This window comes from Dunckerocampus dactyliophorus, chromosome 1, assembly GCF_027744805.1.
Source record: "Dunckerocampus dactyliophorus isolate RoL2022-P2 chromosome 1, RoL_Ddac_1.1, whole genome shotgun sequence".
Taxonomy (NCBI): Eukaryota; Metazoa; Chordata; class Actinopteri; order Syngnathiformes; family Syngnathidae; genus Dunckerocampus; species Dunckerocampus dactyliophorus.
Window position 1 is genome coordinate 17,675,027 of NC_072819.1, and position 23,622 is coordinate 17,698,648.

Genomic DNA, 23,622 nt, shown 5'->3' on the forward strand with positions numbered 1-23,622 from the left:
TATTTTTATACTTGATTGAGCATTAAGAATGCTAAAAAGGTTACTAAAAATATTGTCTGTACAGTCACAGAGGCGCAAAAGTGGGCATGTGCGCGATATAAAAATTTGCTGTATTTAACAGCTGGTTGTGCATGTGTAAACGATATGATCAATAACAACCCGCCCCACCCAAACACACACACACAAACACTACAGGCACACCAGTGAGGCGTGTTTTCCGGTTTTGCCAGGTGCGCCTATTACACGCAAATTCGGGCTTGTTTTTTTCTAAAGTCAATTGCAAATTTTCCAAGTTGTGGGTGGCAGTTTTGTGGCTTGTTTTTGAACATATACCTGCTTATTTGGGCTTGCTTTTCTGTCTGTGTGAATCCCCCTGTTTATCTCCCAGCTCCACACAACACAGTACGAGAGTGCAATAGGGAGTTTGTCCTTTTCACACCGCCGTTTCCTGGCCATCGCGCCCGCTGTCAATTTGGCACAACCCCAAACACAGTCAGGCACCATTCAAAATACCGGCTTTTTATGTTAGCAGCTTTTTAGCAGTTAGTCGGTGGTTAAACCATGAATAAATTAGATTTATACACAAACATAAAAAAAAAAGAATACAAAGTCAGCATGGAAGGGTGGAGGGTGGGGGGGGGTATTGCTGCCCTCCCTGTGCAGTCAACAAAGTTATCATTAAGGTAATTTTTGTTATTATCGAAAAAAAAGTCTGGACTAGGTTTCATTTGGAACAAAATATATAAAATGCAAAAATTCCATTTCAAGCACCTGTAAGAGATCTAGAATCTAAAATACATACTTAATAAAGGTAGCGAGGTTGGTTGGTCAGGATCATGAGAATGCACTTTTGTTTTTATACAGAGGGGGAATTCCTAACCAAATTTATACATCTGACACAATGGAAAAAATAAAATTGCAGCACTGATGTTAAACTTAAACAAAAATAAATTCTTGAGACAAACGTAAATGAGAAGGCATACAAATCCTCACTGACGTCAACAGTCCAAGTCGACTTTTGGTGTAATGAACAAGACTGATGCGTGGAGCAGGAAAGTTTGTCCATCGGTGAGCTTTGTCGTTGCACACAACAACTTTAGTGAGGCAGCTAAGTCCCTGTGGCCAAACACCAGACAGAAGAAGAAAGAGTAGCTTGTTGCGAGAAAGGATTGAACAGGTCAATTACTGCAACTTCAGGCCAGGCTGGCTACCAGCAAAATAATGAGTAATGGCATTTTAAGTGTTGGCATTTTGGCTGTAACTCACCCACTGATTGTATGTTGATGTGATGTACGCAAGGCCGTGAGTGTAAATGTTGCTCACTAGGAAGCGCATAGGTGCGTGTTTGTAATATGTTGGTTTAAGAGAGGGGTGTTTTTCCAATGAGGGCCAGAAACAGAAAAATGGAAGAATTTTGGGGGTCCACTTTTATATTCTTCAACCTTTTTGTTTATTAAACCCTCAAAACTCAACACAGAGTAGTTCAAGAAATTCTAAACAGTTAAATAGCATACATGAAAAAAGCCTACATCTCATCTTTTTATTTGTGTCAGTAAGACCTCCTATCTGAAGCATGTGGTCAACAGGGACGAATTTTGGACAACAGTGCTTTAAATCAAGTTGGTTTTTTTTGTAGCAACTACTCCTGTGCTGTCTCGTCTTCTGTGATACACAGATGCAAAGCAGCTGAGAAAATTTGGAATACTACAGATAAGAAAAGAGATGCCTCCATGGGAGGAAAATAAGCAGCTTACTTGTGGGGTGGGGGCTCCAGAGGTACAGAGGAAAAGCAAAAGTAATTTTTTTTGCGTTATCCTTTTGAGAAATCAGTGGACAACATGCTGCAAAGAAATACATTTTGTTTAAAAACAGGCTTCAGGGATGAAGGTGTGTCAGAGAGATAAAATGCTGAGCTGAGAGGATGCAGTCTTCAACACCTTGCTGTAATTCATAGAAAGGTCAGCATTCTTTTTACATATAGAAATAAACCACATATTGCAAAATTGCTTTTTTTGCATTAAATAACTGTGCTGCAATATCTTTTTTGTCAGAAAATGTATTTTTTATGTCCTTTGTAGTGGACAACGATATCTAATGCGAACTGAATAATTCTTTCATCCATCATATGCCTACAAAAAGCTGATTTTCTTCTTGGTTTACACACATGTATTTCTACATAGTGATGCAGTTGCATCAACTGTCTGCTAGGGGTGTCACAAGACACCCAACTCACGAGACGAGGCGATACACAAGATTGGGTCCACGACAATGCGACAACATTTTAACATTCATGTTAAGAAATGTACAAACTTTTTTATATTTTTCACAAAACAATGCGGGCCTAGCCCGAAGAAGCCACATGGGACCCCCCAACCCAATTGGGGTTGGGGGGGGTTTGAATTAACATTGCAAGATGACATTGCAAGATGTGCCTAAAACACTTACTGTGCGCTTCCAATAATGCCTTGCACACTGCCATTTGCATATTATACTGTATTATCATTCACAGTAGCGATGCCATAGGTCACAGTGTGACTAGCTTCTAGTTTCCCTGTTCTCGCAATACAGATTTTCTCTAAATGAGAAATCATCAGAACTCGCGACACCCCTACTGTCTACCATCATTTTATATGACAAAGTAGTAGCACTGTGGTAGTAAGTCCACCAGAGAGGAAATTAGTTTTTTCTAGGGATGCTCTGATCGATCGGCCACCTATCAGTATTGGCCGGCTCGGACTACTGCAGCCTATAACCTGTTAGGATTGTCCCTCGCCCACTTTCCGTCACAATGTGCAGGCGTGCCAAACCCAAAACAAACATGTCTGTCGTGTGGAACTTACCTGCTGTTTGTGATATCAATTTTGCACCCTGCAAAACATGCCATGAAAAATATCTAGCTGGAGTAGCAGGTTAAAAAGCTTTAATTTAATACGGCATTTGAAGGACTAATATTTGACGGAGTATGGTGAGTTTTCGAGGCTCACGCTTTGATCATCAGTTAAATGGCAGCTAACGCAGCCAAAACGCTGAACACTTGCCCGTATGTCCTTGACAATCAATCTGCTATCTCACTTGGAGCGCCACTGCGAGCTACTGGAAGTCCTGCTAGAGCTCCATTACACAGTGTAGTCTCATATCCAAAGTGTCCTTAAAGAAAGTCTACCCCCTTTGTATATTTTAATAATTACCTATTTTTTGGGCCACCTGGCAATCAAGGGACCTTGGAATTGTCGTAATCTCTCCCCCCCCAATAACTGTAAACACAATAACTGTATACATTTAATGACCTTTGTACTCATAAAACATGCTGGTTAGTTTGGCAGAAATTTTTGGAAGACAGACTTCTGTTTCATTGGACAAACACCAACAAATGACATCATCACTGGAAAGCCCGGGATGTCCTGTCTACATGACAACAGCTTTTATTATTATGTTTTGCATTGAAATAAGGCTGTGAAACAAGTCTCGAGAAGCTATGGAAAGTTTGCATAATGTATGATGCTAATGACCACAACAAGGCATGAGGTTCCAATAATAAAGTCAATGCAAATTGAATTACTGTATATGCTGACTTTTGAATGTTAACAAAGACATGCCATTTATGGGTCATGTTGAGTCCTACATACCATTAGAATTTTGGACAGGATCCAAATACACCAAAAAAATCCAAAGCCAACATAAATGGTGTTAACTACAATTATAGCCTCACAATGGTACAGCTCTGCCAACCAGTGAACTTACCAGACACAGACTAGTCGTGACGATCAAACCATCAAAAGCCAGACACTCGCTGTATGGTAACCGTGGAAACATTGAGTGTTACTGAGCATCAATCCTGCAAAATCATGTTCTCAAGATCATCCATTAGCTACAAAAAAAGACACACTGCAAAACCTTTTCTTCGTCTTATAAAGAAATACTGACAAGATTTATCTTGTCAAAAACTGTATATACAAAGATGCGACCATGACAAAAGGGCAAAAAAGACAGCTTCCTTGGCAGAGGTAATGATTATTTTATCAAAAAGGCTTTGTTGACTGTGGGTTGACAAGAGTACATTTAACACCGTTTTCTGTCCGTCTGATCAATGCTCGCTATGTGTCTAAAATATTACAATCAAGGCTGTAACAAGGAAATGACATTTTGCCCTTTTGAAGGGAAAGATGAATTCAAGCAACTTCTCTCAGGCACAAACAAGATTTCTGTCACTTTGTGTTGTGCTGCATATGTGTGTGACTCAGAGAGTGGGGGAGACACAGGATAAGTACGTGTGTGGCTTTAAAGATAGTTGTATACATGCAGACAAGGTTGCTTATCGCACACACAAATCATCCTTTTCGCCATTTTTAGATGAGGACGGAGAAGAAAAAGTAAAAGTGCAGGAAGATAAAATGTCAAACTGTCTGGCCTTTTGTGCCAATCTCAGTCTGACTGACAAATTAATCTTCCCGTCATCTTAAAATGAGAATCTCTTGACTCCAACTCTCAAACCTAAATTCCCTCTCCACATTAACACTTTATTTTGTTTGGGTTGTACAGAGTGACTCTAAATGACATCTGTGGTGCCGGTATGGGTTGTGCTCAAAATTCACTGGAAGACATCCTAGCATATTGTACATGTAATATAGATACTCTCAAAGTTTAATAATCATTAGACAAATGGTCAATGAACATTGGTAATTAAAGCAAGATGGGGAGTGTAATTGCAGCTGGAACTAATCATTGCGTTACGACAGCCTTTTTTTATTGCAAATGTTCACGGAGGTGAGCTGTACGCGCTCTAAATGATTTGTGTACATACAAGAAATAATATTTTACAAGCTGACCAATCAGAGATTTTGTGCATGTCATGCTACACAAGAGGGTTTGCAGGGAGGAGCGAGCTGGTTTAGTGTATGCTGGTGCCTCGACACAAGAGTATTATCCAGGTTTCACAGACTGAACTAGGAAATGAAACCACAGAAATGTAACAAAATGCGTACCCAGAGAGCAGTGAAGTGTACATGCGTATGCAAGGGTCAAAATGCATGCAGAGTACAAAAAACGCGTACATGTTGGCACATCTGCACTAATACTGACTGCCTTGCCTCCTGACACCTCACAGTGTCCCCCAGGGGTCCCGTCCCACTATTTAAGAAGCACTGGTTTACATAAACAAACACTTGGAAAAAATGGGGTGTCCTACTTTTTTTTACATTACTGTGTATTTCCTTCACAGTCGGTTCCACCTGCCTTATTATTTTTTTTTCCTATTAATCTCTTTGTGATAGAAAATTCAATTTGCATCGAGATACACAGGTTACGATACAATTAAAAAATTATATTTTTTTAAAATCAGAATGATACAATTTGATACAGTGTACAAACGATATGATTAGATTACATTTGATACAATACAATTCTACGGTTAACATTTGTTGATGTAGACAATCTTACATTATAAAATAAAGAAGCCAATTCTACAAAAGTGGCATTCTTACAGTAGCCTATTCTCAAATGTGTAAAAAAGCATGTCATATCCCCAGACACGCTATAAGGCACTGGCAAAAAAAAAGTCAAAAGACAAACAACAACAGAATGACGTCAAACATTTTTGACATAGAGCAAAAAAAAAAACTTGCTGAATGAACATCTTTTTGTTTGATGGAATCAGTATAAAATATCAATAAATAAGTATAAAATAAATAAATTGTGCAAAGCCCCTCAAATAATGACATATTTCTTCAAAAGGGGAAAAGGTATATCCAAGCCAAGATATGTAAATAGCACTATTTTCCATATGGGTGCAATGAAAATGCTGTGTTTGCTTGGAAGAGTAAACAATCCCTTACTCAAAATGTCATAACCATAGTAAGCATGCAACTTTTCAGCGTTTTCAACACTCCAGGTATGTAACAAAGATGCAACATGTAAAAGTAAACAAGTTACAAACCAAAAAAGGTAAGCAGCAGCCCTAGAAAAACGGGTACCATACTCGTCTCTGTTGGCCTGGCTGGTCAAGATTTGCTGTGCTACCAGTGGACTACAGAGCTGCTACATAGCGTGGCTTTTGTCGAGTTTTCCATCCTTCTTGTAAAATCCAAAGATGTTCCAAATTTTAGATTTTTGTTCTGCTGATGTGTGTGTTGAAAATCTTTTGTGATTACTAGCTTGACTTGCATGCACGACCATATTTTTAGCAGCAGCCCAGGCTCTTCTGTTGTTAAGAGACACTGTCAACTGTTGCTTATCTTGCGATACTCTGTGCATGTCTCTACAATCCATTAATCAAAGGATTTATGGCTGATTCTTATTGATCCAGGAGGCTGCTACCTACGCAGCTGTATCTTGTCAAACTGGATATCCCAGGAGTCGGCAACCCGCGGCTCTTCAGCCTCCTTGTTGCTGCTCCCACTAAGAGCTCTGTGATTTTTCTTTTTTTTTTTTTTTACACTTAAGTGGAAGAAACGTGCATTTTTTTTAAAAGAGTTTCAAATGTCCGACTCACCACAAGTCAGTGAATGCATCTACACTGCGTTCTGACTGCTGATTGGATGAGCAATGGAAGGGGAGTGGGGCCAGTGTGTTCAGTCAGTGAGACACAAACTACCACGGAAGTTGGAGGAGAGCAAACACTTTCAAGAAGTGGAGGAACGCTCCAAACTCAACTAATGTACAGCTGCTAGTGTTGTGCTAGCTGCACTGGAGATCGTAAGGAAGGGGAAGCTATTCACAGATGGGAAAAATACATGAAAGAATCGTTCACAAAAACGTCAGCGAATCTATTCTCCAAATTAAAAAAAAGAAACAGGAAATTATTCTGTAAATGAAAGAAATGCTTCTCTCTGCAAAGACAGGCAAGGACGGCACCAATAGAATGGCAACAAACATCACCAGTAGGTAAACTGATGACATTTATTCAGTGCAAGCATAATCAACTGCCTGTGATGAGTCAAGTGATTTAAACGATATTGAGCAGACAGCACTGATATGCAAAGATGTGAACTCTGGTGAGGTTTTTTTTTATGTCAAGTTGGCTACGTCTTGTTTTAATTACACACAAATACTGGAACGACTCAAAAAAGCCTACATAGTTCCATTTTTAAATTATTTCAGAGTAGGCCTACACATGCACTCATACACTTGTGTTTGTTGGATGCTGTTGCAATAAGGTAGGTACAATTTTAAAAAGATTACAACTTTTAAAAGTTTATAACCAGTGTAATGTTTTCAACCTGCAGAATATTTTTTGTAATGTTTTGCAGCTCCAGAATATTTTTCTTCACTGGAAGAGGAGGCAAAATGGCTCCTTTGATGCTAAAGGTTGCCGACCCCTGAGAATATACGGTTGCATCGGCTTATCGTTCACAACCCTATTTTTTTTACTCTCTGTCCAGTTTTGACCACCTTATCTTACAACAGCCAGTCTAGCACATTGACAGATACTAAAACAGGTCAATATAAGCCTCACAGAAAAGTCCAGTTTGTCCTTCCTTTCCTGTAAACTGTCACATTGCTATGAGGAATGACTGTAGCCTCTTTCCTCGTAAGCTTTGGATGTGACACTGTGCAAGAGCACACATCTTTTCTCACAAAAAATGAGACAGCTTTTGGATCAACTGTCCTACCTATTTGTGGTTTATGTTTTCACGTATATTGCAAACTGATAAGCGGTGTTTGACGTTTTTCCTCATGATGAGATTGTTGTATAAGGCAAGAGCTGACTCAGAGTGTACTAGACAGGGAGGGAAGTATAGGAGGTGAAAGGAGAAATGCTTACATGTTTCTCTCCTTCGATCCTCTTGTCAGCCTGTTGAACAGCCTCCAGGTACTTAAAATGCAACTCCATCAGTCGATCAACCTGGAGAGAGAAAGAAATTGAGGCCGTGAGTTGGAAAGCGAGTGTTGCGGCATACAAAAGCTGAATGGCAAGAAAAAAATAGGGGCAAGGATGTGAATCTAAAAGGAGACAGAGACAAAATAAAGTAATTGAGGTAAGCTAAAATCCTGTATCTCCACTCAATCATTATTTTAACATAATTCTATTCTCTGTAGTCCTCCTTCCTGAGCTATGAACTATTATCATGGCGGAGGAGTTTGCGTGTCCCAATAATCCTGGGCCTTTAATGCCCTTGGTGGGGACCAGACAAAGAATGGTTAAACAAACCCTAATGAAGACAAAAAAATATTGGACCTAATAGCGTCTGGTGGCCATGCCTACACCCATGAGGAGGCAACATGGGTCCCCCCCTCCCATGAGTGGTGAGCGCCAAAGGGGTTGGGTGCAGGGCAAGCTGGGTGGCGGCAAGAAGCGGGTCCCTTGGCGGTCCGATCCTCTGATTGCAGAAGCCAGCTACTGGTACATGAAATATCACCTCCCTGGTGGTGAAGGAGCCTGATCTGGTGCATGAGGTGGAGAAGTTCCGGCTAGATAGAGTCGGACTCATGCACAGCAAGAGCTCTGGAACCAGTCTTCTCAAGAGGGGCTGGACTTTATGCCATTCTGTCATTGCCAGCAGTGAGAGGCGACGGGCAGGGATGACATTTAATCCTGTGAACGAGAGGGTAGTGTCCCTCCGCCTTCGGGTGGGGGAGACGGGTACAGACAGTTGTTTGCGCTTATGGGCTAAACAGAAGTTCAGAACATATTCCCGTGAAGAGTACTCCAGGGTACCAAACTACCTAATACAGGCGGTTCTCTCTCTGTATGACCGGTGTCAGAGCTTGGTCCGCATTGCCGGAAATAAGTCTGACTCATTTTCAGTGAGGGTTGGACTTCGCCATGGGCTGCCCTCTGTCACCGATTCTGTTCATTACTTTTATGGACAGAATTTCTAGCCGCAGCCAGGGCGTTCAGTGACTGCAGTCTGGTGACAGCAGGATTGGGTCTGTGCTTTTTGCAGATGATGTGGTACTGCTGGCTTCATCGGGCTGTGACCTTCAACTCTCACTGGATCGGTTCGCAGCTGAGTGTGAAGCGGCTGGGATGAGCATCAGCACCTCCGAGTCGATGCTTCCCGCTCGGAAAAGGGTGGAGTGCCATCTCCGGGTCGGGGATGAGATCCTGCCCAAGTCGAGGAGTTTAAGTACATGAGGGTCTTGTTCACGAGTGAGGGAAGTATGGAACACATGATCGACAGGCGGATTGGCGCGGCGTCTGCAGTGATGCGGACTCTGCATCGGTCCGTTGTGGTGAAGATGGAGCTGAGCTCAGTAGAACTGCTGCTCTTCCGCATTGAGAGGAGCCAGATGAGATGGCTTGGACATTTGGTCAGGATGCCCCACGGAAGCCTCCCAGGGGAGGTGTTCAGGGCACGTCTAACCGGTAGGAGGCCTCGAGGGAAGACCCAGGAGAGACTATGTCTCTCAACTGGCCTGGGAACGCCTCGGGATCTGCCGGGAGGAGCTGAACGAAGTAGCTGGAGAGAGAGAAGTCTGGGCTTTCCTGCTTGGGATTCCTCCCCCCCCGACCCAACCTCAGATAAGCAAAAGAAGATGATGCATGGTGGATGGATGGATATATACTGTATATTTTCTATGCCACTTATCCTCACCAGGGTCGTGGTAAAATTTAAGCAAAGCAGGCGTCACTACACATCTTAAAATAAAGACCTACAGATGTGGGTGCTGTAAATTTGATCATTGTGTTTTTCTTCAGCAAATAGGCTAACATAGCATGATGTTGCTGTTAAAATGTGACTGTAAGGTTAGCACTGTAGCTCAAATAACTATGCTAGTGTTGCTAACGTTTGTGTACTCCGTCCAACCCCACAATGTTATGCCGCTGTATGTGACATATGGCATTTATTACGTCAGACAAGTGCAGCGTTAGTTTATATGTAAAAAATTGATAAAATTCACAATCGTGATTCTTGGAGTCATCAAACTCTGTCAGTGACAGGCATGGACAAACACAGCTCATTTGCATTAAATCTATAGACAGAAAACGGCGTGTTCCCAGTAGGGCTAACTAAAAACACTTTTAAACTGTCTAAATTCTGGCGCCAAGGCTGAATTTGTACAGGGTGATGTTGGTGAATCATGATGAAAACTGCTTTTCATCACAATCATGCACGAGCTAACAAAAAAAAAAGGAGAGCAAGAGCGAGGGATGAAAAGGAAAAAACATCTAGAGTATGTACTGACCTTCTCGCAGTCATTCTCTGTGAACTTGTTTAGGAGTCGGCTTCTCTGCTGGGACTTGAGATTTCTTAGCATGGAGGCAATAATTGAACAGACGTGCTCTACGGGAAATATAGGTGTGGAAAGGCAAAGTTTTGCTGTTACTACCATCAAAACATAGTCCTCACTCACCCTGCCTAAAACTCAAGTTGACAATCTATTAACCTTCTTTGAGACTGAACAGGAGGAGTCGCACATCGTGTTCGACATTAACAACAAAAAGTTAATACAGGGTTGCTATGGATATGACATTTCAAAATTCCTGACTTTTTTCCTGACTCAGTAAATGGATGTGTACTGTATAATTAAAGCTGCAACAATTGGTAGATTTTGGTAATCCATTACTTGTTTTTTTATTTAAAAATGTAAATATCCTCTGATTTCAGCCTCTCAAATGTAAATATTTGTTAGTTTCCTTAGTCATCCATGAATGTAGACCTATTACCTTTGCATCAGACGAGGGATATCCTTCCTATTCATCCTACCATATCTTTTGTCCCACCTCGTCATTGATCATGAACTAATGAAGCCTGCTTAAATGAGAGGTCAAATGTTTTGTAAGACAACCTGAACAGTCTAGATGTGATCGATTCAATGCCCTTAGAATACAATGACCTGGATGAATGATAATATTGACAGGCATATTATCTTTTGTGTTTAAGGCAAAACAAGATATTCACGCAAATCAGTCTGGGCCAGAGTGGCCTAGTTTTTTCTCTTCAAAAAAAATCAGGAAGAGATCAAACACATTTTCACACCACTGTATCTCTCTTCACTTACCAAGGGTGTATGAGTACATAAATATGAGTATTTATGTAAGTTGTACATGTATATCTGGGGTGTATGCACTTTTTCAACATGCAAGTTCCAAGTTGACATGATCTATCTCTTATTATAAAACATACAACATATACATAAACTCTAACCGGTAAACTTTGAAAATACAATACTAAATACTAAGGATTAGTATTCCACATTGACAGTTTCAAAGTTTACAGCTCATCAAAGCAGTTGACATCATTCAGTAATTCACAATTCAATTCAATATGGCAATAAATATAATTACACATAATTCCTCAATAGTTGTGTACATAACCTGAGTACCAGTAATACAGTATGTGAGTCAAAATAGCTACGTAGTGTTCATTAGACACACAGTTCAAGTATTAGCATTTGCTATCAAACATTAGAAATATACAAGAATGAAAAGATTATGCAAAAGACAATGCAGCTGAAGTTAAGGCAACAAATTAAAAAGTTTTCAGCAAATGGCACATTTTCCAATTAATCATGAGATAATACTTTAAGAAACAGAAGTGCAGAAAAAACGCATTTCTATAGTGGAGTTCAAGACATCAAAGTAATTTTTTTTCCAACATGACAAGCCGCTACAATTGAACGGATAACTTCTGTTATAGTCATCTTACCGCTGAGTTAGCTTATGCGTAATCAACATAATAAAGATGAACACTGCATCTCCGTGTGTAGCTTGTGACGTCTGTTCTCGCATATAAGTGTTTAAAGTTAAATTTTTCCCTGAGGTTATATTTCTCCTCTCTTGTTGAGAAGAATTGTAGAGATTTCCAGCTCACCTTTTTATCTATTATGACCCCCAGAAATGTATTTTCACTCACCCTTTCAGTGACCACTCCATCAATTTGTATTTGTGCGTATCCTTTCTGCTACTACCCAATAGCGTTATCTTAGTTTTACTTAGGTTCAGGAATACTGTTTTAAATCAAACCATCTTTTTAGTGTAGTCATTTCATCTGTGACCTTTTTTTATTAGCTCTTGCATACTTTCTCCAGAACAAAAGCCACTAGTATCGTCAGGATTTCAACCGCTTTTCAAGCGTATTGAAAGGTTGCATTTCTTTTGCAATGTAACGAACGACAACGTCTGTGAGCGTTTTATACAGGTATTTAGTTTGCCGAACAAACACCTCAGTAAGCATTGACTGTCCAGACGAAGGCTCTGCTGCACATCCACACTGGAGCTGTGGCATTCGGCTTAGAAACTATGGCTTTTGTGCCTTCATTCATATTAGCGTTTGCTTGCTAAACTGCTAGCGCTCTGTCTATGTATCCACTCAATAATAGCCCCGCCTCGACGTACTGGGAGAAATGCTGACAGGAGGGTTCACTCTCTCCCTTCATTTCACTGTAGAACCAATGCACGGACACATGCAGAGTGAACCCTCGTCATCCAGCCTGTGTGGTACAGCGAGAAGACAAAAAGAAACAGGCATATATGCACATGTCAATTTATCGAGGCTGTCAAAATTATTGACTTTGTTTTTTTAAATCGTTCGATTTATTGATTATTGATCATGACAGGCCGATGGTTGGTTAACGGCAATTTCGAGACAGAAGCAAAAAACCCTCTTCAATCGATTTATTCTGAGCGGTAATTGGTGTGGTCACCTTCACAACCCTTAACAGAACGCTATTGATCACAGCTTGTGTGGAAAGTTGGAAACTAAGCAGTGACCTCTCTGAGACTGTCAGAGGTGCAAGAGCGTGTTAAGAGGGCAAGGCTGAGTAAAACAGTTTCCTAATCTGTTCTGAGAGAAAGCATGGAATCAATACCTCATTTACGTGCTCTGCACAGGCACTAGGAATGTGAATAGTGGGTAGGCAGGTACACTACTTTGGACATTTTTATTAAACTAGACTGTTGTCAAGTTAAAGTCTCGTCCGTCCGTCTGTGTATGCAGCAGAGAAACTTTTCTTTGTGACATCTCGGCTAGTAAAAATGTCTTAATAGAAACAAATCCGGCCGGTATATGTAAGACAGCAAATGAACGGCGAGTGTGCATACAGCCGATTTCAAACAATACAACTTCTGTCGGCAAACGTTATATCAATTTCCTCACGAATACCACACTGGCATTGAGTTTTGTAACCCTGTCCCTAGACTCCTAAATCTATGCTACTGCCACTAGCAGTTAAATAGGGAACTTAAATAAAACTGCATTTTCAATTCCATAAAACAAAAATGTCATGACGTAAAAAAAAAAAACGTGGTGAAAAAATTGTTTGCCCTATGTGGAGATCTCAAGTGCTGTTACACACATACAAAATTTGAATGTGATCCAAATAAAACTGCCCTGTGGTGTGAGCAGAAAGAACTCGGTGGCGGCAACAGCAGACGTGGCCAACGAATGATGTCATCAGCAGTTGTGTCGCAGAAATGTTAACACAAAACACGTTTTTATAGTTTAAGACTTACAGTTTTATATGAATAAAATAATTCTAAATGCATATAAACAACAAATAAAAGGGCTAAATGAACATTTAAGGTTACTTTTACCTTCATCGAAGACTATTGTTCCAAAAGACACAGATTATTCAATAGTGTTTCTCACCTTCTTTATCAAAAATGTTGGCACTTGCAACTTTCTTTGGCTCCAGGTGAGAAACGCTACTGAATAAAAAAAAAAAAAAAAAAAAAAAAAAAACATGTCAAAACAGGAAGCATTCATCATATATATGTATATTTATTTCTGTGCATTTCCAGTTGTTTTCTACATATAAAACTAGAATTGTAAAACAATAAGAATGTGTTTTGTGTTACCATTTTTGGCTTTCTGGATTAATTGTATTTACATTATATCTTATGGGAAAAATGTATTCCGTTAACATTTGTTTCGGTTAGTCAGACATTCTGGGACGACTTAATGACGCTAACCAAGGTACCACTGTATCTGTATAAAACCGTTCGATACAGTGGTCTTAGTTCGATATGATACTGGAAACCACATGTAGATGTCACGTGACATTAAAGTCCCCTTCTGATTTGCTATTTTTCCTCTATGGCAAATATGAAATCCCAGCAGACAGAAGCAGCCTGTTTGGCTGGCGGTGGACGGCGTTTCAAGCGGCATGAAAAATTGCTTTTTAACTAACTTTAAGTTCAACTTTAAGTTTCGGTTAGTTGCTGGGGCCACTAAGTAAAGAGTTTAGCTTCTCAAAACAATATGCGTTCAAAAGAGTAATATGTTTCATCACAAAATGCCGCCTCCTAAAAAAAAATATCAGACCTCATAAATCACTCAGCGTTACTTTCTGTCTGTTCGTATCAATGACAGCTATCAGCTGCCCATTGTTGTGTGTGTGATGACAATGAGTCGCAGACACCTTGTGAATGTACAGTCATGGAAAAAATGATTAGACCACCCTTGTTTCTTCAGTTTCTTGTTCATTTTAATGCCTGGTACAACTAAAGGTACCTTTCTTTGGACACATAACAATTACAACAAAAATAGCTCATAAGAGTTAAATGTTTTTATATTGTGGCAGTACAATCCTATAAATACTCATAAGAACTTTTGAAGATTTTGTTTTTTATCAAGAAAACCATGGAAATTGCTAGATATCAGCTCTTAAATTCAACTCTTATGAGCTATATTTGTTATCATCATTGTAATTGTCCAAACAAATGTACCTTTAGTTGTACCAAGCATTAAAATGGATCAATACTCTGAAGAAACAAGGATGTCTAATATTCTTTTCCATGACTGTATGTGTGCCACAGCGGGTGACATCGCAGCCATCATCAACACACACACACGACAATGGAAAGGTGATAGCACGCATTGACACGAACTCAGAGAAAGTAATGCAGAGCGATTCGTGAGGTCTGAATTTTTCAAAGAGGCATTCTTGTGCTGTAAACGTATTACTCTTTAGAATGAATATAGTTTTGAGAAGCCAAACTCTTTACTTTAGTGGTCCCAGCCACTGGGCTCACGGGACCAAGGGGGGGGGGGGGTAAGTCACTGTTGATGCACTACACTGCTGATGGGGATGTCATACAACTTCATGTAGAAAAAAACCCCATCCAAACTATCCCTCTAAGTGTCAAATCGAACTGAATCGTGAATTTTCTGTATCGTTGCACCCTCAGTCCTATGTTCTGTTTTCATTTTTGAGTTATTAAAGATTATTTTAGAGGTCACTGTAAGTTCACTCAGCACCACATTTTCTCCAAATTAATCGTTTGCGCTTGGTTTGTGCTGGAAGATAAAAGTAAAGAAGAACGACACATATACTTGAGCGGGTAAATAAGAGTTTTTAGTGAAAAATCACAATATTGAATGCATGTTTTAATGTTAGAGGACATAAGTGCATATTTTAATGTAAAAACTATTAGTGTGTCCTTAAAATGTTAAAGTGTAACACACTAGTAAGATCATTACAAGGTGAATGGCAAAGTTCTTTTGTATGAAAAGTTTTTAAAAATCTTTTTGTGCAACATCTTTCTGTGCGCTAAATATGTAATTTTACATGTTTCTATAGTTGAGGTATAACGTTTGAGTGTAGTTGCTGTGTGGTAAGTTTAATGTTGTTCGTAAGATGAAAAAAAGGGTTGACAAGCTTGTTGTGAGTTTATTCAAAGCTCATGACTGGCTCCTGTCAAATAAATAGTTGACTGGTCCTCATGGCCTCGTGCGCACCACAATATGCCACTTTATGATGTGGACAGACTGAGCTTTTTTTAAACTGTGGCTTTCTCTTTAACACTCTCTCATACAGCTATGGCTGGTGAAGAACGCGTGCAACAGTTGTTGCCAGTGCAGTCTCTCCCATCTTGGCTACTGAAGCCACGGCTTACACTGTACAATGCAAATTACAAATAACATACCACCTATTCACGTTATGTTAACAGGCGTCTATTTAGCCTGTTGTTCTCCATTTTATTGTTATTACTATAACTTGCCTTTCAAGATGAAATGTCTGTTCTTGGTCTCTGATTTTATAAAATACATTTCCCCACAAAAATGCAACTTATAGTCCACTGAGACCTATATATGTTTTAATTCCCTCTTCATTGTGCATTTTTGGCTAGCGCAACTTATACTCTGTAGTGACTTATAGTTCAGAAAATACGGTCATCTGAAGTGTGCTGTTTCGATTAATCGAGTAATGGGTTAGGACCTAGACGGACCAAATTAATATGGTGATCCGCAACATACTAGAAAAGACGTAAAAATGTCAATCACTGTCAAAGCTGATGTATGTGAATATCATGTGGAAATTAAAAAATATTCACATTTTAGAGGCTGAAGTCAGATGATATTTACGTTTTTTTAATTTAAAAAATGATCGGTTGAATGCAAAAATTGTTAATTGTCAATTAATTGGAAAATTGATTAATCATTGTGCCCTGCCATTGGCTGGCGACCAGTCCAGGGTGTACCCCACCTGTCGCCCGAAGTCAGCTGGGATAGGCTCCAGCATACCCCTACGACCCTAATGAGGAGACGCGGCATAGAAAATGGATGGATGAATGGATGGATTAATCATTGATTGTTGTAACTCGACGATTAATTAAAGATACACGATATAAAGTAAGTGTTTGTCTAAATATTCAACCCCTTTAAAGTGACTGACCGAATTCAGCAGAAATCTAGTTAATGTCTGCAGTGTCAGTTAGTCAAATGGAAATCACCTGACCTAATGTATTTCAAGTGATTGTAGTATAAAACACCTGTGTCTGAGAGGTCCAGTCTCTGATTCATTATTATTCATGATACAATTGCAACAGTAAGACAAAAGAACACTTCAAGCAACTCAAAGAAACAGTAATTGAAAAGTTTAGAAAAGGAGATGGCTACAAGAAGATGTCCAACACACTAGGCACACTAGGAACTCCCACAGAGTTCAGTTAAAATCCATAATTGAGACATTGAATGATATGGCACTTTTTTGCCTAGGGCTGGCCATTTTCACACACTGAGTGATCGGGCAAGAAGAACACCATTGAGGGAGGCCACCAAGACGCCCACAACCACTCTGAAGGAGTTGTGCTTCAGTGGCCAAGATGGGAGAGACTGCACTGGCAACAACTGTTGCTGTTTTTCGAGTAGGCATTTTTGTGATGCAAATGTATAACTCTTTTGAACGCATATTGTTTTGAGAAGCCAAACTCCTTACTTGTGAAACGCCAGCGACTACCTGGAACTATGTTCTTCATCATCGAAATCCGACCAGAACTGGACTTAGGAGACCAAGTGGGGGGGGATGAGTCGCTGTTGACGGACTCCACTGCCGATGGGGATGTCATACAACTTCAAGTAAAAAAAAATCTGAACTACATAGGTTTTTTTTATTATTAGTTATAAGTATCAACATTTCAGATTTTTATCTTCACATTTTGCCTTTTTGCTTTTTTCCCCCATTTTTTTTGTTTTAAATTTTTAGAATGTGCCATGGGCCAACAAATGCCGCAAATTGCCCCCGGGCTGCAGCTTGGACACTCCTGGGCTAGACGCTATGTTTGGCGAACACCAAACACTGCACATCACCACAAACACACAATCTTCACAGTGAAACATGGTGATGGCATCATCATGTTGTGGGGATGATTTTCAGCAGCAGCCTCTGGAAGGCTTGTTAAAATGGAGGGGAACATGAACGCAGAAAAATATTGGCAAATCCTATCTGTTACAATCTGCAAGAGAACTACGCCTTGGGAGAAGATATATTATCCAGCAAGAAAGCAACTCTAAGCATACAGCAAAAGCTGCATGAACTGGTTCAAAGACAACAAGGTAAAGGTTCTAAAGTGGCCAAGTCAAAGCCCAGATCTCAATCCAATAAAGAATTTGTGGCTGGACTTGAAAAGAGCTCTTCATGCCCCACCCACCAACCTGACAGAGTTTGAGCTATTTATGAGGAGCAATGGGGGAATATGGCAGTATTCAGATGTGCCAGCCTGACACACAGACTCAGTGCTGTGATTGCAGCCAAAGGTGCATTTACTAAATACTGTCCTGAAGGAGTGAATACTTGTGCAGTCATTTACTTGACCTTATACATTTTTAATTGAGGTTTTTTTTTTTTTTTTTTTTTTTTTTTAAAAGGAAGGAGCTTTTTTTTGTCAAAAAAGCTAAATTACATTGACCATGATTTCATTTATAAAAGCAATAAAAAGGCTAAAATTTCCAAGAGGTGTGAATACTTTTGCAAGGCACTGTAAGACTACAATGCATTGTATTTAGAGCAGTGCTTCTCAAATACTTGTTTCAGTTTTGAGTTCAGTCTGTACTGTACAGATAGATAAATTTATATCGGTTTCTCAATAGCATTTCAAATCAGGGGGGCGTGAAAATATTTCTGTCCCCTTGGGGAGGAGGGGTGACAGAAAATAATTGAGAACCGCTGATTTAAAGGAACATGCACAATGTGTGTGAAAATGGTTATCTGTGGTGCATATTAAAATAACCCAGGAGGTTACCAGGGGTCACCAACCTTTTTAAAACCGAGAGCCACTTCTTGGGTACTGATTAATGCTCAGGGCAACCAGTTTGATGCACACTTACGAAATACCCAATTTGCTCAATTTACCTTTAACTATATATAATTAATAAAGGGTCACTGACATGATTTTTCAACGTTGCTTAAATATGTTCTGTATTGTTTTTAATTGTGTTCTACATTGTTATTCTTTTGAAAGCGAACGTTAATTTAGTAAAAATTTCACAAGTAAACAAACATGAGAGAATGGACGAGATAAAAGATGTTTATAGTGATTATAACAAAGATTTGAGCGATATGTCATTAGGGTTCGAGGATGAAGAAACATCTGGAGATAGAATAGAGAACTTGCAGAACATGGAATTACTGTAAGTCGTATTTATTGGAACCACAGACAATGGGGCTTATATGTCTGATGCTGAGGTGACAAAGACATGGAGATAAAGGTTGGTCGGCTTTAAACACAAAAGTGTAAATCACCTTGGAGTTGCTTATCCATCAATTATTGTTTTAAATCGGCTCTTAATGAGAGTAAAGGGCTCTTTGGAGCCTTTTTTATCGTGTTGATTCGTTGGCGCACCACCCCACCGTCAACATATCGTTGTGAAAGTCAGTTTTATAACCTGTATAATGCTTCGAAGGGTTGACGCTATGGTGGCATAGTGTTTACAATATTATACAATAATACACATGTAAATAAGACATGCCGTACTGTGTTCTGTGGCAACTTTGACACTTTTCTCCTCCTTTACTCCTGTTGCAAGCTTCCTAGCGTCCAAAATGTGTTTATACCGTATCAGTGGGCACCAACTTTTTTCAGACCAAGATCCCTGGTCTCAGCCGTGAACCCGTGCAAGATCTACCATCCTCCCCACCGCACTCAAAAACAATATACATATACAGTATATGCATGCCTACAAAAAATATATACAATATATACATGGATAAGCTCATGGATAAGCAGCAGAGGACAGCCATTGTGATCGATGTAGCCATCCCTAATGATGGCAATATCAGGAAAAAGAAACACGAGAAACTAGAGAAATACCAAGGGTTCGAGGAAGAACTGGAGAGAGCCTGGAAGGTGAACGCAACAGTGGTGCCTGTGGTCATAGGAGCACTGGGGACCGTGTCCCCCACACTGGAGAAGTGGCTCCAGCAGAACAGCTAAGATACTGCGCAGGACCCTCAAGCTCCCAGGCTTCTGGTAGAGGACCCAAGCTTGAGATGAACAGCCACCCACCCTACCCGGGGAGATTGGGGGGGGGGGGACTTTTTTGTTTTTTATACATATATATTTTAATTTAGAAGGGGGGGGGGACACTTTTTGTTTTTTTATACATATATATTTTAATTTAGAAGAAAGGTGAAAGGTTTACTTTTATTTGGTAGACACTAAAGTAAGTAAAAAGTGATAAATATTTAAAGCTTTGTCTTTAAATACAAAGCTTTGTGTTATTATTCAATATTTCATCTTTTTCTCATTGTGTCTTTTGCTCTATTTTTAACATTTGTTTCTGCAGTAATGCAATGACAAATGAGCCACGGGCTGCGGATGGCCCCCGAGCACACTTGTGGCATGGGCTCTATGAGAAAATTACAACAAGGCTTGTTGGCTCAGTGTCGTGGGCGAGTGGTGGTGAGGAGAGAGAGACTGGTCAATACGCTACAATAGTCAGCTCTAACGAGCTGCAGCTCGAAGATTTTTTTGGAGGTGCACGTCTATAGAGTTATATTTGTGCCTTCATTTTGTGGTAGCAAAGGCAGATTTTGATTCATATTAACTGGCAACAACTACTGCTGTGTGCTCGAGCACATCACTGCGCTCCCTCACTCCCTCTCTCAAACCTTCTGCACGTGTCTCACTCAAACTTTACTAACGAGCCAGTGTACTAGGATCTCCGGCCGGGTTTTGGGGACCGGGCTCTTGGCTGGACCTTGATATACATGTTTGTGTTCTGGCTGTCTGACTGTTTTGGGTTGCCATGAACGCACCAGGGGTGGGGGTGTGTCGTTTGGCGTCAGTAGGAGAAAGAGCTACAGTTGTACTGGTGTGCTTTTGATGGCGCGATTAGGGCAGACAGTAGCCATTATTTCTTTGCAATAAAGAGCTTGTTGGTCAACCACCTCCTTGCGATTTTAATAAAGTCTGTGCAGACGTTACACTGCTGTCAGAAGTGAAACACCTGACGGCATGGCGGTCGCCCGAGAATCAAGGAGGAGGTGATGGACATTGTTGTTGATGGTGTGTGGCAACGAGAGGCAGAGCTCGACCGTGCTTCGGAGCACGCTGCTCGCCTTCGACAGATAGCCAGGCGGCTCGCTTCAGATGCCAGCTTCGGCTCATTGAGCGCTAAGCGGTGCACGGGAATAGGTGGTGAGGAAGATGGCGGTGCCCTTGGCAACAACGGTGCTCGGGGCGTAATCAAAGATGGCGGCACCCATGACAACCCAAAACACTCAAGACAACCAGAACACAACCATGTGTATCAGCATAACTTCAGGGTCGCTACAATATTGTAATTTCCAGGTTACATGGTGGTCTAGTGGTGAGCATGTTGGCCTCACAGTCAGGAGATCAGGAAGATCTGGGTTCGAATCTCTGTTGGGCATTTCTGTGTGGATGTTCTCCCCGTGCATGCGTGGGCTTTTTCCGGGTACTCCGGTTTCCCCCCACATTCCAAAAACATACATGTTAGGTTAATTGGAGACTCTAAATTGTCCACAGGTATGAATGTGAGTGTGAATGATTGTCTACAGTATATGTGCCCTGGCTGGCGACCAGTCCAGGGTGTACCGCGCCTCTCGCCCAAAGTCAGCTAGGATAGGCTCCAGCATACCTGCGACCCTAGTGAGGATAAGCGGCATTGAAGATGGATGGATGGATGTAAGTGTGATTTAAACAAGAATAGCTACCCAAAAAATTACATGCAGCTCACTGGTAAGTCTATTTGAGCTGTTTTTACAACAAGCCGGGGGGCGACTTGTGGTCCTTAGGGACGACCTGGTTCCTATGGGCACTGTGTTGGGGACCCCTGCATTAGACATTGAAAATAAAAGATTTCATAGTTGAAGATTCTTGTATTTTTTGGCATTTACAAATAATATCAACATGTAATCGTGCCTTAATTTTCCAAATCATGGATCAAACACATTTTTCATTTAGCTTCACCTTAAACAGCATTTAAAGAAAAACAATAAATGATTACTTTTGAGTCTTGCAAATCCCTCTTTACCAATGCTGATTTACCTTAATAAATGTTTGTACGAACTCAATTTACATTGCATTAATCCAAATGCAAAAGAATCCAGAGAGTTCTGTTTTTAGATGTGTGACTTCAGAGAGTACAGTCGAGTTCTTAACCGTGGGTGGTGGTACCTCACTGGGTAGACTGCCTTCACTACACCACAGGCAAGTCTTTCTAGAAAGAACTATGTCTTTTCTACATGAGCAAGACTTAAATTGAACTCTGACGGCAAGACAGGGCACACTAGGCATCGTATAAAGCAGTAAGTTCACTTAACGGCACCTTGTTTCATTCTTGTATTTAGGCATTTATTTCATAAAATTGTCCGTCATGAAATTATCCCTTGCAGACTGGCTTCCTAGGCTTTTATGCCAACATGTTGTAAAAAAAAAAAAAAAAAGTGTTTTGTCTTTCCATAAAAAAAAATCTCAATAGTACAACCAGTTAGTTGTGTCCCTTAGAATTACAACATATTAAGAAATAATTTCAAATGCGCCAGTACAATAAAAAAAAAATGCTGCAAGAGCAATAACAAAGATGCAAAAGACAAAAGGCAAAACAATAGTAAACCTTTCATTTAGAGTTAAATGTTAAAACCAAGTTTACAATTACAGTATGAGTTTACTGACATGCAACACAATCGGGTCCCTTAGGAAAAAAAGGCGCAAATGTGAACATGTTAATTAAATGTGTCTTTACGCAAGGATTTATAGCAAATCCTTCCTTGATATATACTAATAGGATTAGCCACCATGATTCTGACAACATAGATGGCAATCAGACTTGCAGAGCTCAAAAAGCTATCTGCACCAAAAGGGACAGTGATAGAAAGGAAGTGAAGCTTTTGACTGAGATAGAAGACAAAACATTTATCATACGAGTCAAGATAATGTCCAATACCAGAGTAATGCGCCAATCTTGTCTGCTTTTGTTGTTGCGGTTTAATAATCTAGTACTGACTTAATGTCAGAGAAGTGATAAACTAATAGGGATGATCAGAAAAATGACTTTAGACTACAAAATTGTATGTTTTGTCTTTGTCAAGAATTGACAGTGACACATTCTGACTGACAGGGCAGGGGCAGATCATCAGCAAATGCCCATGAAACTACATGTTGGATCTCTACCAAGTCTACAAAGGGTGTATGAAGTACTGTACTAGTAAATGCTGTAACTATGGCCAGGTCGCTTATTTACCTAACCCTCAAGCCTCAGGACGCAGCATTAATTGGAAACAGGGGATAACAGGACAAATGTGTTATAGAATAGAAAGGTGTTACTTACGAAATATGAAAATGCATTACAGTGTTCCCTCTTTTATTGTGGAGGATAGGTTCCCAAAATAGCTCGCAATAAGTAAAATCCATGAAGCAGCCAATTTTTGGCTGTAAAACCCCTCATCATACACTTTATACACTTTTCTCAGACAGACAATAACATTTTCTCACATTTCTCTCTTGTTTAAACACTCTCAAAAAAGTTCAAACCTTCGTTTGAATTTTAATGCTCAACCTACAGGTAGGACACGAATGACTGACTGACTTTTCATCGTGGCGCCGTTCCGCTATACTGTAGCGTTTTTGTATCCTTGTTAAAAAATATTGCTGCTCCTCTTGTTGCAGTCCTCCTTCGAAATGAAGACTCATTTACAAGCTAGCAAGCAAGCTAGCGATGACAGACACAGGAGATGGCACGGCGGCATGAAGGAGATTGATTGACAAAGGTCTACAGCCAATCAGGATGCAGAAAACAATGGGTGGTGCAGACAGTCGGGGGGGCAGACTCAAATTCCCACAATGCAATTCTTCTTAAAGGGCCAGGTTCGGCCAGTAACAGCGTTCATACAATGTAATTAAAAAAAAAAAAAAAAAAAAAAAGGGAGCACTAAAAAATTCTCAGAAACAGCAAATCCGCGAAAGGTGAACCGTGATAGAGCGAGGGAACACTGTAT

General features: G+C 40.2%; 1 protein-coding gene across 1 annotated transcript in view; it reads right to left on the bottom strand.

The window, feature by feature from the left end:
* Positions 1–23,622, bottom strand: part of ctnnbl1 (catenin, beta like 1) — an 81,598-nt gene that overhangs the window by 22,182 nt on the left and 35,794 nt on the right. The window contains exons 12-13 of the mRNA XM_054775150.1: positions 10,126–10,223; positions 7,760–7,840 (exon numbers count right to left, since the gene is read on the bottom strand). Of these exons, the coding sequence (XP_054631125.1) occupies positions 7,760–7,840; positions 10,126–10,223 (179 nt within the window). The remainder of the gene's footprint in view (positions 1–7,759; positions 7,841–10,125; positions 10,224–23,622) is intronic.